Source organism: Carettochelys insculpta, chromosome 3, assembly GCF_033958435.1.
Source record: "Carettochelys insculpta isolate YL-2023 chromosome 3, ASM3395843v1, whole genome shotgun sequence".
In the NCBI taxonomy this organism is placed as follows: Eukaryota; Metazoa; Chordata; order Testudines; family Carettochelyidae; genus Carettochelys; species Carettochelys insculpta.
This window is the reverse complement of record NC_134139.1, coordinates 113183422-113200947: the sequence shown is the minus strand read 5'-3', so window position 1 is coordinate 113200947 and position 17526 is coordinate 113183422. Positions and strand designations below refer to the sequence as shown.

General features: G+C 43.6%; 1 protein-coding gene across 2 annotated transcripts in view; it reads left to right on the top strand.

The window, feature by feature from the left end:
* The window catches only part of NKAIN2 (sodium/potassium transporting ATPase interacting 2), a 440622-nt gene extending 424311 nt beyond the window's left edge, over positions 1-16311 (top strand). Inside the window, exons 5-6 of one of the 2 annotated variants that reach the window (XM_074988786.1) lie at positions 5954-6035; positions 13320-16311. In XM_074988786.1, the coding sequence (XP_074844887.1) occupies positions 5954-6035; positions 13320-13329 (92 nt within the window). In that variant the 3' untranslated portion in view covers positions 13330-16311. Of the gene's footprint in view, positions 1-5953; positions 6040-13319 lie in introns of those variants that run through there. The other variant, XM_074988787.1, reaches the window with a different exon arrangement.
* The last annotated feature ends 1215 nt before the right edge of the window (positions 16312-17526 follow it).

The following is a 17526-nucleotide window of genomic DNA, read 5'->3' as shown; positions in this document are numbered from 1 at the left end:
TGGGAGACATCACCATGCCCCCCTGCAGCATGGCGGATGCCGTGTACCCCCTGCACCCCTGGCTCGTGAGGCCCTAGATAGGACAGACTGACCCATCCCAGCACCTGTTCAGCATGTGCCTGAACCAGGCCAGGAAAACAGTTCAGCAGGCATGTTGGCTGCTGAAGGGGCAATTTAGATGCCTCCTGACAAGGCTGGAGGTTAGCCTTCCGAACAAGCCCACAGTGGTCGCAGCCTGCTGTGCTCTCCACATCACTGCGGAGAGCAAATGGGAGCCCTTCTCCCAGGGCTGGGCTCCCAAGCCTGCTGGCAGGTATGAGCAGTCACCTGCAGCCCTGTGCCACCAGGTGCACAGAGTCTGGGTGTGTTTCAGGTAGGCCCTGATGGAAGACTTCACCCGGGGCCAGCAGTGACCCTCCCCCAGCCAACTCCTGACCACACAGACACTCTGCACCCCCCAACTTCTCTCCATCCCCCCCCCCGCCGCCACCACCACCACCACCACATAATGGCCGTGTCTACACGTGCACGCTACTTCGAAGTAGCGGCGCCAACTTCGAAATAGCGCCCGTCACGGCTACACGTGTTGGGCGCTATTTCGAAGTTGAAATCGACGTTAGGTGGCGAGACGTCGAAGTCACTAACCCCATGAGGGGATGGGAATAGCGCCCTACTTCGAAGTTGAACGTTGAAGTAGGGCATGTGTAGACAATCTGCGTCCCGCACCATCGAAATAGCGGGGTCCACCATGGCGGCCATCAGCTGAGGGGTTGAGAGACACTCTCTCTCCAGCCCCTGCAGGGCTCTAAGGTCATTGTGTGCAGCAGCCCTTAGCCCAGGGCTTCTGGCTGCTGCTGCCGCAGCTGGGGATCCATACTGCATGCACAGGGTCTGCAACCAGTTGTCGGCTCTGTGGATCTTGTGTTGTTTAGTGCAACTGTGTCTGGGAGGGGGCCCTTTAAGGGAGTGGCTTGCTGTTGGGTCTGCCCTGTGACCCTGTCTGCAGCTGTTCCTGGCACCCTTATTTCGATGTGTGCTACTTTGGCGCGTAGACGTTCCCTCGCAGCGCCTATTTCAATGTGGTGCTGCCCAACGTCGAAGTTGAACGTCGACATTGCCAGCCCTGGAGGACGCATAGACCTTATTCATCGAAATAGACTATTTCGATGTAGCGTGCACGTGTAGACGTAGCCAATAAGGCTGTAGGAGCAGGGGTGGAACTTAACCTTTACTATGGTAAATAAAACTTCCATGTTTATAAACCTCTAAAGAACACGAGTGCCTACAACTATGTACAAGGGGAAAACTATGTATAAGAGAGATGGGGCAGGGGCATTGGAGGAGGGAACTAACTTGGAGGAGGGCACCGGCGTGCAAGTACCTTCAACCCTGTACAAGCGGGGGAACTATATATAAGACGGATGGGATGGGGACATTGGGGGAGGGAGCCAGCTTGGGGAAGGGGGCCTGGGTGGGAGAGGACTCATTCGTCCACCGGGGTGGAGTGCCAGGAGCTGTTGTGGCTGTGGAACCCTCTATTGCCCTGGATGCAGGAACCCTGCCGGGGCTGGCTTGGGGAAGGAACAATGGGAGAGTAGGGGCATGGGGAGGGTGCGCACAGCAGCCTCGGTGTTGGAGGGAACAATGGGGTGATGGGGGAACTGGTGGGGAGGGAGGGGCCTGTTCACCCTGGGTGGCACTGGCCACCAGCCACTGGCCAAGTTCCAGGCAGGTGGCAGGCAGAAGGGCAGGAAGGAGCAGGGCTCCAAAGTCAGCGGTCACCCTGGAAGCAGCGGGGCAGGCTGCAGGAGGTGCTGCGGGGGGGTGATGTGTGGGGGGCTGATGAGGGAGTGGGATGTTGGACGAGGCAGGTGGCCACAGCCTGGGTCAGAGTTTCCAGGCTGTTTGCCACCCTCACTTATAGAATCATAGAACAATAGAGCTGGAAGAGACATAAAAAAGCCATCAAGTCCAGCCACCTGCCCTACGCAGGACCAAACCCATCAGGTCAGCCCAGCCAGGGCTTTGTCGAGGCAAGACTTAAACACCTCCAGGGATGGAGACTCCCCTACTTCCCTGGGGAGACCATTCCAATGCTTCACCACCCTCCTAGTGAAAAAGTTTTTCCTAATGTTCAACCTGGACCTTCCCAACCACAACTTGAGACCATTGTTCCGTGTTCTGCCATCCGTAACCACTGTGAACAGCCTCTCTCCAGCCTCTTTGCAACCTCCCTTCAGTAAGTTGAAGGCTGTTATCAAGTATCCCCTCAGTCTTCACTTCTGCAGACTAAACAGACCCAATTCCCTCAACCTTTTTGCATAGGTCATATGCTCCAGCCCCCTAATTATTTTGGTCGCCCTCCGCTGGACTCTTTCCAGTGTATCCACATCCTTCCTATATTTGGGGGCCCAGAACTGGACACAGTACTCCAGATGCGGCCTCACCAAAGCCAAATAAAGAGAAATAATCACTTATCTGGATCTACTGGCAACGCTCCTCTTGATGCAACCTAATATGCCATTAGCCTTCTTGGCTACAACTCATGTTGACTCATGTCCAACTTTTTGTCCACAATAACTCCCAGGTCCTTTTCTGCAGAACTACTACTGAGCCAGTCAGACCCCAGCCTGTAGCAATGTAACACTTATACCTCCTGATCCACCACAAGCCAGTCCCAGATCACTGTGGTCATCTCCCACAGGAGAGCCCTGTTGGCAGCTGCCTCCTCATCCCCTCAGCAGTGGCAGCACCTGGCTCATCAGCGACCATGCAGGGATGTGGAATCACATGGGGAGGATGATTCCCAGCCCACCACAGCTGCTGGCTGATCCCATACAGGGCTGGGACAGCTCCTGAATGACGGACCTGTGGGGACAGAAGGGGACAGGGGGCAGCCCGTGAGTCCTGTGTCCTGACTCTGGGGGCCCCATTCTGTTGGCCTGCAACCCGCTCCCCTGCAGTCAGATGTCATGGGGGCCTCCTTGGATCCTGGGTGCAGAGGGGTTCCTGCACAGTGAGGGCCGGGCATGTGGACTGTCAGGGGCTGTGCTGGGACAGGTGCCAAGTGTGTGGCCCCCTGCCACCTGCTGCAAGGGGTGGGGTCCCCCTCCCCAAGTTCCAAGGCATCCCAAACTCCCCATACCTACTGGATGGTAGCTCCGTGAACTCCAGTGATGCCCAGCTGGAGGTGTCCCCACTCGATGTCCCAGAGGGGATGGCGATGATGAGGATCCCGTTGCTTCAACCCTTGTCCTCGCTTCCGGCCTCAGATCCCTGGTCCCCCAGGCAGATGCTGGTGGTGACTGAAGGTCCTGGCTCATCCTCGGTGGCCACTTCTGGCTCCTCCTTGGTCTTTGGGGGTGGGGGCAGCAGTGTCCAGGAGGTGCTCTGGTGGTTGCACTTCCTTCAGCCCCTGGAGGCAGCGGAGCTCATCATAATGTGGGCACTGGGTGGGCCGTTCCCCCGACCAGCTGGGGCATCCCAGGCTCAGCAATAGGCCTGCCAGAGCTCCTTCACCTTCGTTCGAACATGCTCGCCACTCCTGGGGGGGGGGGTGCCCCTGGCAAGTGAGGGCCCTGGCTAGCTGGTTGTTCACGTCAGCATTCTGTCACCGCTTGATGGCCTGTAGCAGAACATCCTCCTCCCCCCACAGTCCAAGGACGTTCTGGACTTCCTCCTCATCCAGGAGGGGCCCCTTTTGTGCTGGCAGTGGCTGGGCTACTGGGACCCCTGGCTGGGCTCAGCAGTGGGTTCTGCGGGGACCTGGGGCTCCTGACTGGCCAACGTAGCTGGCTGGGGGTGGCTGTCGCTGCAGTGTCATCATGGAGCAGTCAGGCAGCCAGGAGCTCATGCGCCCACTGCTTATAGCACACTCTCAACTTCCTGCCCGGGGTTGCAGGGTACCTACATCTTTATGTGCAGCTGGCAGTGACCATAGAGCACTGGCTGGGCTGGCTGGATCATCTCTGGGCTCCTGTGGACCACCACCATGGCGGACCCACTACTTCAAAGTTACAGGATGTGGAACGTCTATACACATCCTATTTCAGAGATACACTTTGAAATTGGGTACTATTCCCATCACAGAATGGAATAAGGACTTCAAAGTTGGACCCCCCCCCCCCTTACTTCAATCGCTATTTTGAAGCAATGTGTAACATGTGTAGACACTCCACGCATAACTTCAAAGTAAGCCCTAACTTTGAAATTAATTTTGAATTTCATTGCTTTTATAGATGCAGCCACAGACAGACAAACTCCCTTAAATATATAGTAGATAATGTGAACTCCAATTTTATATTTATATTGGTATTATAAGGGACTTTCCTATATAAGAGAGTAATTCACTACTTTCTGATGCATACAGATGCCTTCAGAATCCTAGTTTGCTCATGGACATCCCAGTATTTAGGGAAAATAAAGTTCCAGATCTTAACTTTGCAGGTTTGACTTCTCTCCTGGCGTACACTAGAAGAAGATGACATTTTTTTGGCTGAAACTTGTTTTGCTGGAAACTACAGATTTGGGTCAAACCATTTCATGAATTCATATCGATTTTGGTAATGGGGTCAGTTGACATGAAAAAAAATGGACATGTCAAAATGGTTTGTCTAAATGTCAGATCTCTCTGATTTTTCAGGCTCGATTCACAAGGGGATTTAGGTTCCGTTAACAAAATGGCAGTGGTGGGCAAGTGCCCCCTGTGTACTAATTGCCCAACAGTTATGGTACTCCCATGGAATGTAAGAGATACAAGTTCAAATCCCTGCTCTGGAGCAGTGTCTAACCTCCAGGCTATATGCTGTTCTGCAGTGGCTATCTCTCAATCGCTCCTGTTGAACATAAGCCATATTCCTGCAGCTCTAGTGTGCAGTATATAGGTTAGAAGATTTCCTGGGGATAGCCTCCAAATGTATATGAGGTTAAGTAAGTCATAAAGACCTCATATTTCCCAATTTAAAAGAAAGCACTTGAGTGTGGAACACTGGGGCTGTGGCTAGACTAGCCCCCAACGTCAAAGGGGGCATGGTAATAAGGGTGTTGGGAGATTACTAGTGAAGAGCTGCGGTGCACATGCAGCACTTCATTAGGCTAAACGTCCCCCGCGGCAACTTTGAAGTGTCAAACTTCAAAGTGCCGGCTTGTGTGTAGCTACGAGTCAGCCGTGGGTACTTCCAAGTGCCTGCGCTACTCCAAAGTCACTTTACGCTGCAGCATTTCATTAATAATCTCCCAATGCCCCATTACTGTTCCCCCTTCGAAGCTGGGGACTAGTCTAGACACAGCCTGGGAGTCTCAGAATTGGATGTGATTGTATTGTCCCAGAAATTATATAAAATAAATAAACATGGGTAGGTAGCAGTGTGAGATAAAAAATAACCCTCACTCATAGACTTCATCTTTAGATCTGTGAAGTCCCATCTCCAAAGCTCAGATAAATTGGTCTGTCTCTCCTGTCTCTGCATTTCAACCCAAATGTCAAGGAAGGGAATCAGAGGAACTTTGGTCTCTCAAACAGAATAAGATCAATATGTTTTCTCCTCCAGACCATTGAACCACAGTATGTCAGTGAGCTTGACACAGTAATCACACACAGGTGCGGTGCATCCATGCCAATAAATAAGTGGTTTGTAACAGTTATAATATCCAAATAAAATGTAATTTTATATTCCAGTCAGGTGGTCTGCTTTAGCGAGAGCTGCATAATTCTCTACGACGTAGATGGATTTTAAAAACCCTGCATTTTATAAAATCTGTCTCTGAAGACAGTTTGTCTCTCCCCGTTCATCTCCTCACATCCACCCAATGTATAATTAGTCACTCTAATTTTAGTAGATAAATTATTAGGAAGTCTGTCCAATGTAATCTGTGTGGAAGCTTATTCTTGAATGTGAGTCCCTATCTCTTCTGAAAAGTCATTGCTCATGGCAGGAATTTTCCCCTCTTTCAGTTGATTTCATAGGTGGATTTGACTCTTACGGCTATCAAGGCCCACAGAAGACATCTCACTTACAGCTACAGCCCATGTATATGTAAGTACTTAACTTTTCAGATATTCTATGGAGCGCCATGAAAATACTAAAGGATTATTAAACTGAAATGATTATGTTGCAAGAGAAGGATAACGTTAATGGGTAATTGCACAACTTGAAGTCAGTCTATCAAGAAAGGCTTTTACCTACACTGAGTCTTTAAGTCATGCCATCTTTCTTGTGCTGGGATACAATGTGTCATATTTATTTTAATAAAACTCATATCTCCTGACATGGATTTTACTAACCTTCCCTCACTAACCCCTCCACAAATAGAAAATAGCATAGCTGAAGCTGACATACTGCAGTGTCTTTCAAGTGGGAAGATCAGTGGGAGGTTGCGCTCCCATCAACTCGGGCTACTCTTCTGATCCAGAGTCAATGGGAGAGTACACAGAGATTGATTTATCACATCTAAGCAGACACGATAATTTGACCTCCAGTGGATCAATTGCTGCAGCATCAATCCACCACATCGTGGAGACAAGCCCTTGATCTACATTACTGACCTATATCAGTACCCCCTGAGCAATGCAGTTATACTGATCAAGCTTCTAGTGTAAATAGCACTATGTGAACAGGAGGGCTTCTCCTATCTGCATAGCTACAGCCTCTCAGTGAGGTGGATTAACTACACCAATGGAAGAGGCTCTCTCATTTGTGAAGGTAGTGTCATCACTTGGAGCTAGAGTGGCACAGCTGCATTGATGCAGTGTTGTGTGTAGACAAGTCCTGAGTAAAATCTCATTTAGGATTCCAGAAATTTTAACCAAGCTTATCAGAGGTTTAGAAGCATGTTATGTAGGAAACACAGTTATCATTTCTCTAATTAGATGTCTATTCTTTGAGGTGTTCCTCTACTTTATTTGCTCTCCTCTCTTCTGTTTTCTTTATTTTAATGGCATGTTGCTTTTGAAATCAATTTAACCAGGACAGTATATTTTGATTATACCGAGAGTGACAATTTCTGCCACAGACTAGAAAAACAAGGTGATGCATTTTGGGGTTAGGTAGAAAAAGCAAATGTCAGCAAAGCACAAGACTGGAACAGATTTACACTGAAGTCCTTGCTCATCCTTCGCCTGTAACATAGCAATGATTTACAGACATTACCTGTACTAGCAAGCCACAGATTAATTACTGCCCAGGTGAATCTTGCCTCAGTACAAACGGGTAACTTTTGGGTCAGTGTCTAATGTCACAGTGTGCTAGCATGGCATGTGATGTCTAAAAAAAGGACTTCTTTTCATTGTTCCTTTTCCAGTCGCTTTTACTGAAGCAGAGAACTTAACATAAGTAGGCAACATCAATTCAACCTTAGTATCCATTCAAACTGTTATGGAAACATTAAAGCCCATAATTACTTTTATAAAAGAAATCTGCTGCTGAATTATCAGCCATTATTTACATGGGTCTGGTATTTACTCCTTTAGTGGTTGTGGAACTTATACGGGGAGGTTAGCTCAGGGTCTGACCTTTTGTGAGGCATGCTAGTTGCTGGCAGGATTTATACATTCTTAACTTAACAATAGCTTATAGCTCTCATTCCAGCTCAGCTTCAGCTTCCCATCTGTATGTGCTCAAATAAAGATTTTCACCTGCACTTTCGGCATCAAGTTGTATGTTTAGAAAATGTTATTTCCTTCCTTGTACTCAGTGTGGTTCATAGGTACTTAGAAAAATTCTAATTCTATTTTCTCCTCCATGTACTATGCATTGCCATCAACATATGGAGCCCTCTAGCTGAGATATTATCCCATTGTCTTTATGCCCTCAATGTTTCTTCATCAAGGGTAGTTGATTCCATTTACAGAGCTTCCATTTACAGGCAATGCTAGAGCTATAGAAAAGAGAAACACAAGATAAATTTTAAAGCATGTGGGTGAGATAAAGAAAAGATATGATGAACCTTTAAAACTGAATTCTGTTTTTTGGCAGTACTACTTTCTTCGTAGGATGTGGGTGATTTCATTGCCTTAAAAGACAGAAATCGGCATGTAAGCTGATATTATTTCCAATAAACCCCGGGAAGACATATTGTCCCGTCCCAGTGACAGGCAGGCAAAGACACATAATGTTTCCCTCTCACTGAACAATGTTTGATCATGGTTCTGCAAAATTCCTATCCACAATGTTTAACCATGTCTGACAGCAAGTGCAACAGCCTTATACTGCACGCTGCAGGGGCAGGTCAGAAGCACACACGTGTATCCGGCAGCCATGCCTTTCCTTCAGCTCTGTTAACATAGGCAGAGCATTGGATAGTGGAGTGATAAAGTCAAATTTCAGTTTAATCAAATTGCAGTTTGACTAGCTAGTAGCACAACAAAACAGCAGGAATGTAGCACTTTAACGACTAGGAAAATGATTTATTCAGTGGCAAAGTTTCGTGGGACAGACCCACTTCATCAGATCTATGGCATTTCCAGTACAGACTGACATCTGTAAGTACAGAGGTCCAAAAAAATTGTAATTCAATCAGGTTTTATTGCAATTTTATTTTGGACCTAGGTATTTATAGATATCAGAGAGGTAGCCATGTTAGTCTGTATCTTCAAGAACGACAAGAAGTCTTGTGGCACCTTATAGACTAACAGATATTTTGGAGCATAAGCTTTCGTGGGCAAAGACCCACTTCATCAGATACATGAGTGTGTGTGCGGGGGAGGGATTCAAAGGAGTATTTAAAGAGGGGAGTCCCAGTAAAAGGAAGGACCAGAGCTGACAAGGGCGTGTAAATGGCCCATTATCAGTAGTATACATTAAGAGAGGAGAAAAAACAAGTCAGATCAGTCAGGGTGGATGTGTCCCATTGTCATATTCCAATGTGGAGGAATGAACTTCCATAGCAGACAAACTGCTTTTGTAAGGGGCTAACCACCCCAGTCTCTGTTTAATCCTTGATTGATGAAGTCAAATTTGCAAATGATGTCTCTCTCCATTTTATTTTTGGAAAATTTTTGTTGTAGGACTGCTACTTTTAAATCTGTTACTGAGCATCCAGGGAGATTGAAGTGTTTTCCTACAGGTTTTTGTATGTTACCGTTCCTGATGTCTGATTTATGTCCATTTATTCTTTTATGTAGAGACTGTCCAGTTTGGCCCATGTAAATTGCAGTGGGGTATTGCTGGCACATGCTGGCATATATTATATTATGAGATGTTCAGGTAAAGGAGCTCCTGATGGTATGGTTCATGTTAGGTCCTGTGATGATATCGCTAGTATAGCTATGTGAACGAGTTGGCAGCAAGGTTTGTTGCAGGGATTGGTTCCAGGTTTAGAGTTAACTGTGTTGTGGGCTATAGTTGCTGGTGAGAATTTGTTTAAGGCAGCCAGACTGTCTGTAGGCAGGGACAGGCCCGCCTTGTCTGTACTGGAAATGCGATTGATCTGATGAAGTGGGTCTGTCCCACGAAAGCTCATCACCAAATTAATCATTTTGTTAGTCTTCAAAATGCTACATTTCTGCTGTTTTGTTTCATTAGAATACTGACTAACTTGGCTACCTGTTACTATTTAGCTTGAAGCACTTTTAAGATAATATTTAGTAGAAATTGCATCCCTGATATGATAACAAAAGGCTACATTAGGTTACTTTAAAACTTTATTTCTGTCTTTTGTTTCTCCATGGCTCTCTTGTCTACTGCAGAACAGCAATATTAGCCCTGTAGATTCAAGGGGAAAATCATTTTAAAATAGCTAGACTTCACACTAGTGTGTAGCCAGAATTCTGCGTTTTACAAACAGTCAACACCCTTGTGAAGTCGGTAAAGGACATGGACACATATTGCTAAATATGCTGCCAGCAAAATACAACCATCTCTGGGTTGGAATGTAGCACAGAAGCATGACACAGCAGTGCAGGAAGAAACAAAAAGAAGAACAGGGAGTTCAGCCGACACTGCAGGGGAGGATTTGGATAGTTTGAAAGTAATTGCTCAACTCAAGAATGTGGTTTGCCAGTGAGTGTTACTATGAACATCAAATTCTGACTTGGGCACTTACATTCTCTTTGCCTAAACTGAAATCATGCACAAACCATGGGCTCATTATTGACCACAAGTGATGAAGACCTAAGTTTTGTAACTTATATGAAAACATCACAGTTCCCCTTAACACCATGTTGGGTTCTAGGCTCAGCACTGAACTAGAGGAAAGAGCACCATCTATTGAATCAGCAACACCACTTCCAGCAGCATTGAGCTCTTCCTTGGAGGTCCCCTATCCATCCCAGTGCTGCTTAGTTTCTGAAATCTTCCAGGATCACAGCACAAGGCGGTATGTTTTCTGGTCATATATGGTTAATCAAACCCCACTCTTATGGTGTAATTTCATCACTTTCAGGAATTGGCTAAATACATCGGACCAGATTAATCCAGCATTAGGTTGTGCAGAGCTGCCCTTAAAACTCTGACACTGTCCACATTCCTGGCCTTCAGTTATTGGAAAGATTCCCAGTACAGGTTGAACCTGTCTAATCCAGCACCCTTGGGACCTGACCAGTGCTGAATAAGAGACCATGGGAGGTTTATATTGTCCAGCAGCATAAGCAATACTTCCACTGCTTAGTGGGCTCTTAGAAGACATTTAGGGGTAAAGTACAGCTAAATAGCACCACAGAACACTGAGAGACAGGACTAGTGGCTGTAAACAAATTTTATGGGACTACGGGAAACTTGGCCAAACCCATGATAAGTGATCTTCCGGCTAACTAAAATCATGCTGGATTACAGATGTTGCTGGGCAACAGAGTGCTAGACTAGAGAGGTTCAACCTGTATAGAAGGACTATGGCCTGGGCTTTCCTACATCCAGTACTCCCAGATTGTTGAAATAAACCCTTGGAGCTAAGGAAGACTCACCTAAATTAAACCATCTTTAAGGCTGCTCTAATTTATGCCAGCCATCAAGGGTAAATAAAAGTGACTGAAAACCACTTATGCAGTCTCTTTTCTCCAGTCTTGTACTGAATGCAGCTCAGCTGGTCCAGAGGATATGCACCATTGTGTCTGTGCAGAGAGAGAAGAGAGATGGTAACAGCAGCAGTAGTTATCAGAGGCAGGATAGCATTTGTTTGTTATTAATGTTGTAGTAGCACCTACTGGCTCCAGTCAGGGTGAGGGTCCAGTTAAGTTTGGCACTGTGTGAAAGCAAAGGAGGCACAGCTTCTGCTTTGACAGCATAAACTTTCAGTGATCCAATCTGAGTGTGACCTGTCTGGTGCCCTGAAAACTTGTTGAATGGTAGATTAAACTCTGGATTACAATAATGAGTACAGAGATTCATCCCCACATTTTTAATATTTTTGATCATGTAAGAAAACCTCACAAGGCTTAGCTCCACCTGTGCAGTTCCAAGGAGTTTATTAGCCTTCACCAGCAAGTTATTCACAAGAACAGATGGATTTTATGGATTATGATGAGAGAATTCCATCAATCCAAATTTTTGTACGTATTCTAAATACCTATTGTTTTTAATATTTAAGTGCCTGCAACATGTTCCATGCTGTGCAAGGCACAAAACACAGATAGTTGTGCACAAATAACTTTCCTCTCCTTCCTTCCCAGCTATACGCATTTACAAACTGTCTGCCCATAGCACCAGGCTATTAAAGTTGTCCAAAAACATGTAATCTAGATAGAAACCAAACACTCCTGGTGTTCATATATGTCCTTCCCATGCTCACACAGCTGATAACCCACACAGCAGCTTCATGGCATTCTATGTCGAAAGGGCCCCTGCCCACTTTCACGCAGTAGGACAGGAACATGCTCACAGGCTTTGCATGATCAGATGAAGGAAATTAACAGTCAAAAGATGGAAGAACTGGCATGGAAGGCAAACTGAACACCAGGAGTTGTTCTGCAGCACTGAAACTAATGCCAAGGAAATCCAAAAAAATACTTTGAGTTCTGGAACATGATTCTCCACTGTGTGATCATTTCCCTGGGAGAGTGTTGGAGGGAAGGAGATGCAAATAGAAAATAAATAGAAAGAAAGAGGGTTTTTTCCCCACTATATTGTTCACAATAAATGTGTTTGCTTAAGAAAAAAAGAGATGAAGCAAAATTTCATTGCTGTCTGATGCTGAAGCACTGGAATAATTGTTCAGGAACAGTTCATCCTTAAGAAGAGATTGCTTTGTCATTACATGAGATCTGTGAGCCTTTGAGTTATCTCTCATATAGCTGCTACACAGAAATACTTGTAGTCTTTGATTTTTGGTTACATGCAGTTTACTTTATGGAGGGACCTGAGCTGCGAAATTCAGATCAGGATCCAAATACCCAAAGAATAAAGTTGCTAGTCTCCTTTGACCCAGTTTGGTCTCTCACTAGTTTGTTGACCTCCTTCCCTGTTCCCACATTTCTTCTGCCTGCTAAAATTGCATGGTCACTCTGCCTAACACTTCAGCTACATGTCCAGGTGACTGAACACTAATTTCACATACATTAAATCAAAGACCTGCTGTTTGTTGTGCCATTTTGCCATTCACATTGTCTGCAGATTAGATATAAACCAGGTGTAGGTCTAATCAGCGGCAGAGAGTCCCTGGTATGTGGCGGCCATCATAAGCCCAGCCCCAGTGATATGAATCTGATATGATGTGACTGTCTCTTTCAGCTGCAATGCCTTAATCGGGATTTATTTGTATAATTTAACCAATATGAGCAAAGTTTGACGCAACCAAACCACTACTGAATACCTGTATGGGCAAAGGGGAATAGTACAAGCTTAGCCATAGAACTATTACTAAATTTAGCAGGAGCTGTACAGCTGAACCCTTGCACAGTTGGTTTGCTGAGACAGCCACAGGTGACCTAACTATGCAGCTGCTTCTCAACCATTCTATTCTGTGTACTAAGCCATTTCTTTTTCTAAAGGCAGCTGCATTTTGCTTTGAATTACCATTGTTCAGGTCATCCTCTGGGTTACACATCCTCAGCAGCCTGAGAGGATTACATAATTAAATAGCGCTCCTACCCAGAATGTTTTGAGAACCTGCATCAAGTACCTTGACAATATTTTAAAAGATTCTAAAGAGGTTACCTGAGCAAATCACTTGCCTGTCCCTTCTTTGTATGCACACACAGATGTGAGCTGTCTGACCATACGAACAGGGTATTGAGGCAAAGGAAATGATCTCTGTCCACAGGGGTTGTTTTGGAAAAGATAGTTGAACGTGGCTGCAGTCTAGTGGGTGCTTAAAGTGAAGGGATGTGATGCATCACTCCATCTGTGAGCTGATTACAAATATCTTTTTTTCCCGTGTCTCTCTTTTAGGTCAAAGTGAACAAGGTGACTTCTGTGTGAGAGCTGAAAGACCTTTCAAAAAAACTTGTTTCAGGATGGCCCCCTGTGGTCTACAAAGAGAAAAAAATAAAAATAAAAATAACTGTGTGTTTAAAAAAAATGAGCGTACGCTGAGACAGAGAAACAAAAGGTGCATTCGACCTCTCTTTCCAACAAGTACAGACAAAGATGCACATTACCCACTTCTTGGATTTCCTGAATACACAAGAACAACTGCCAGGCCTTTGGAAGGTTCAAAAGGAGACGCATTGGTGCCATCTGCTGGCTCTTACCTGTCTTTACTACCTTCGTTCCTACTTATTTGAGCTATGAAATAATTTCATCCAATTCAGTTCTTACTGGGACCACTTCAAGTAGCACCAAGGCTCCTTAGTCATTATGTTTTTTACAAAAAAAAACCATGTTGTCCTTGTAACAGAAGCCAATAGACAGCAAGTTGTTTGCCCTAAAGGCTGTACAGTACATACTTGCCTTAACCCAACTAAATTGCACATCAGAGAAAACTCAGTGCAGGCTTACTGAAGTGACTTCCTTGCTGCTGTTAATTCTGAAAGATCTTCTTTTTGTGTCAGGGAAAAAGGCTCTGTTGCTCAGCAGTTGCAGAGCGACCACGTATGAAAACTGCCAGCTGTCAGAGAAGTGCTTTACTAATGAGTCTCCAGAGTGGTCAAGAGAACAGTTTATAATTCTTAAAAAAGAAATAGCGCTCTGGGGTTGGGAAAGGGGTAAAGGGAATCCCTCACTAAACTAATACCTGAACCTACTGGAAATCAACAACAGAAACAGTGTTTCATAACCCCACTGTTTTTATTAATCACACTGTAGGTGCTTTTATAATAAACTCTAAATGTGTCTTTTACTAACAACAGAGACATCTGCAGATTTCTATCAACAGAGGCCAACTGAATATGTATTAGCTATGTTTACTCTTTTATATCTGATTTCAACTGAAACCCCTATGTAAGTAAATATTCTTTTTTTCTAATTGCACCAGAAGGGATCTAACTTTTGTTTGTTTTCATTGGTGTAGAGTAGGGAGGGACTAGCTGCATTGGTGAAATACTGGAGATCTTTTTGTGCTATATCTGGGGATCTGTTGTGTGTTAGAATGTGTATTTTATCTTCCTGTGCTATCGTGGCTGAAAAAAAAACTGTGCTGTTATGTAGTTGGCAACAAGTTGCCTTTGGGATTTTTCTAGTAGGTCAATGTGTTTATGACATATTCTGAACTCATAGGAATGTTTGTTTTATTCTGAATTTGATCTGTGTTTTCAAGCACTTAGGCAGCTTTCATTAGAAAAACTGTTTTGCTCAGGCTTTTCAGGAACTTGAATTGTCATTCTTTCTTTGCTTAGAATCTGCATAGACAAATACATCCACCTGCCACACACACCTGGCAGCCACATGTCCTTGAGGCATGAAGGTTCAGTGCTTGGGAAGGTGCAAGTCATCACAAAACTATTCTTTTCCTACTTTGCCAAACCACCACAGTCTCTGTGGTTCATAGGTTCCATTGTCTTGTGCACTAACTCTACTTTCCATTAATATAGAAATTAGTGCCCTTCGCTTTGTATGCATGGACGTAATGTGTCACAAACAATAAATCTGGACAGTGGAGCAACCATTTGCCACTGCAAACTAGATAAAAGAAAGGTTTAGAAACTATACTTACATTAATTCTGTCAGATGTTCTATATGTGTGTGTGTGTGTGTGCGCGTGTGCACGCATGTATATATAATACACGCCTACATATATTGAGGGAAGCTGCATACTGTTGCATATTCCTGAGTTTTATTCCCAGTTCCTGACAAGCTATATGACCACAGACAAGTCACTTAGGCCCTGGACCAGCAAACCCCTTAAACACATGCTTACTGGTTTTTGCTGAATTGGTGTCTTCAAAAAATTTCCCATGTGGGTGCCTAAATTTAGACCCCAAATCTTTATTTTGTAGAGCTGGGTGGAAACTGGAATGTACATTCTATGGAACATTCTGAGTGTTCAATCTTTTTTTCATTCCAACTCAGAAAAAAAAGGTGAAAATTCTCCCAACACAAAATATCTGACAAATTTTGAGTTGGCCCAATTGAAATGTTGCTGTTGTTTCAATCATTTCATTTTGATCATGTTGGTTTATTTCATTCTGACTTTTATGTTAGATTTAAAATGTTTACATAAGCATATAAATTACATATAAAAGTCCAGAGGAAATTAATTAAATCTCTAAGCAAAATGAGAAAGTCAAAACAATTCATTTTCACTTCTTCCTATGAAAAATATTGTTCCAATGAAACATTTTGAAGTTAACACAACTGCATTTTTCATTTACATTTTCTCTGACCAGCTCTATTATTTAGGCACCTAAATAGTGCCTTATTTTCAAGGATAATGAGCAGTCATGTCTTGCATTGACATTCCATTCACATTGAATGGGAGCTACTGGCGCTCTGCACCTTTGAAAGTTAAGGAATTTATTTAGGTGCCTTGGCATAGATTTAGGGGCCTAACTTTAGGTACTTAAATTAGAAAAGTTTGTCCTTAACATCTCTCTGTTTCATTCTCCCCAACAATAAGATACGAATAATAATAACTACCTCACACAGTGGTTGTGAGGATTAATTAATGTTTGTGCAGTGCTTAGAATTACTATGTAAGTGCTAAGTATTACAGATAATGTGTGTATATTTATATATTGCATATGTACACACATATGTATACATACACTCAAATATATAAAGATATATACACAGATGTACAGTAGGCATTCATATTCCTGCTTAAGTTGCAGTTAAAGTATTTCAGGACTGTTGACTACTACACTAAAGGGTGATGTTTTCGAAGTAGTTTGGAGCACAGGAGTGTGAAAATATCGGGAATGACATTTTTGATTTGTACTGCTGTATTCGCCTCAAAATCCAGTAAAGAATGTTATTTTTTCTAGGCTGGGTTTTTGTTATAAAGCGAAATATTCAGAAGGCAAGAATTACAATCCAAATGTGTCTTTTTTTTTTTTTTGCGTTTGTTAATTCTGAATGTATTTTTAACAAAAGTGGTTTTTTTTACTTACTAGTGTAATTTGCATTAAAAAATAAATGAAAAAATATAGGTTTCCAAGCTATTCATGCTCCCATCCCTATTCCCCGCTGCTTTCCACAACTTTCAAAAAAATTAGAATTACAGTTCCTGGCTGAGCAACACTAGTGCAGGAGGACTCCTTCTAAATTTAAAAGATATCTATCCTAATCTGTGCAATGGATGGATGTGTCAGTGCTGAAAAGAAATTACCAGGTTATGACATCATTTTAACTGAGTCATAGGTAACACGTATTTTCATTATCTGCTGACACTAAAAGGATTCTTTTACAAAGCTTGCTGCAATAGCTCCATTGTCATTCAGAAAATGTCTTTTTATTTTGTCTACTCATCAGGAATGTTAAGTCTATGACAGGTTTACAGTTGCCAACAGTGCTAAGTACTGTATTAAGTAGTCCTTGTTAAAAGGGAGCTATGTAATATGGATTTTTCCACTACAGTTCATTTATTAAAATGCTGCTTCATTGCCCATAAGGTGAAATCGCACAGTAAAATGAAAACCTGTATTAAGCAACCTGTTCAAGGGCCTCACAAAAATTGGTTACTTAGACTACGTGTTTAATAAAGCTGGCCCAGAATGCCATTCAGTATGTTTAGGAATACTTCAGGGTGATTTCTTGAGACAAGTGATAGCTTAGGAAGAGTAGTCTTTTGCATGGGTATTTTAAGCCTTTGCCTTTCATTATTATTATTATGCGAAGACCCTAACACTTACTCCTGTGTACATGGTATATTTCAGGCCTGTGAGAAGACAAGATCTGTGTCCCAGAAGGCTGATTATGATATTCAGTTATTGTGCAGCTACAAACTACAAATGCTATACATGGTAATTCCAGGTTGTAACTAGACGGAATTTACTTACTAACTCTGAAGCTGATGCTTTTAATCTTTTCCAAAACTGACAGCTACACCATGAAAATAAAAAGTTCCCGTACCATGCACGTGACCTTTAATATACCTTCAGAAGGATAAACAAAACTCAGTGTAAAATCAAACCTGGAGGCCTGGACCATTTGGATTTTCCAGAAATAATTAGCTGTCTGTATTTTCCTTCTTAAACTTTGTTAATCAGAAAACGAGTTG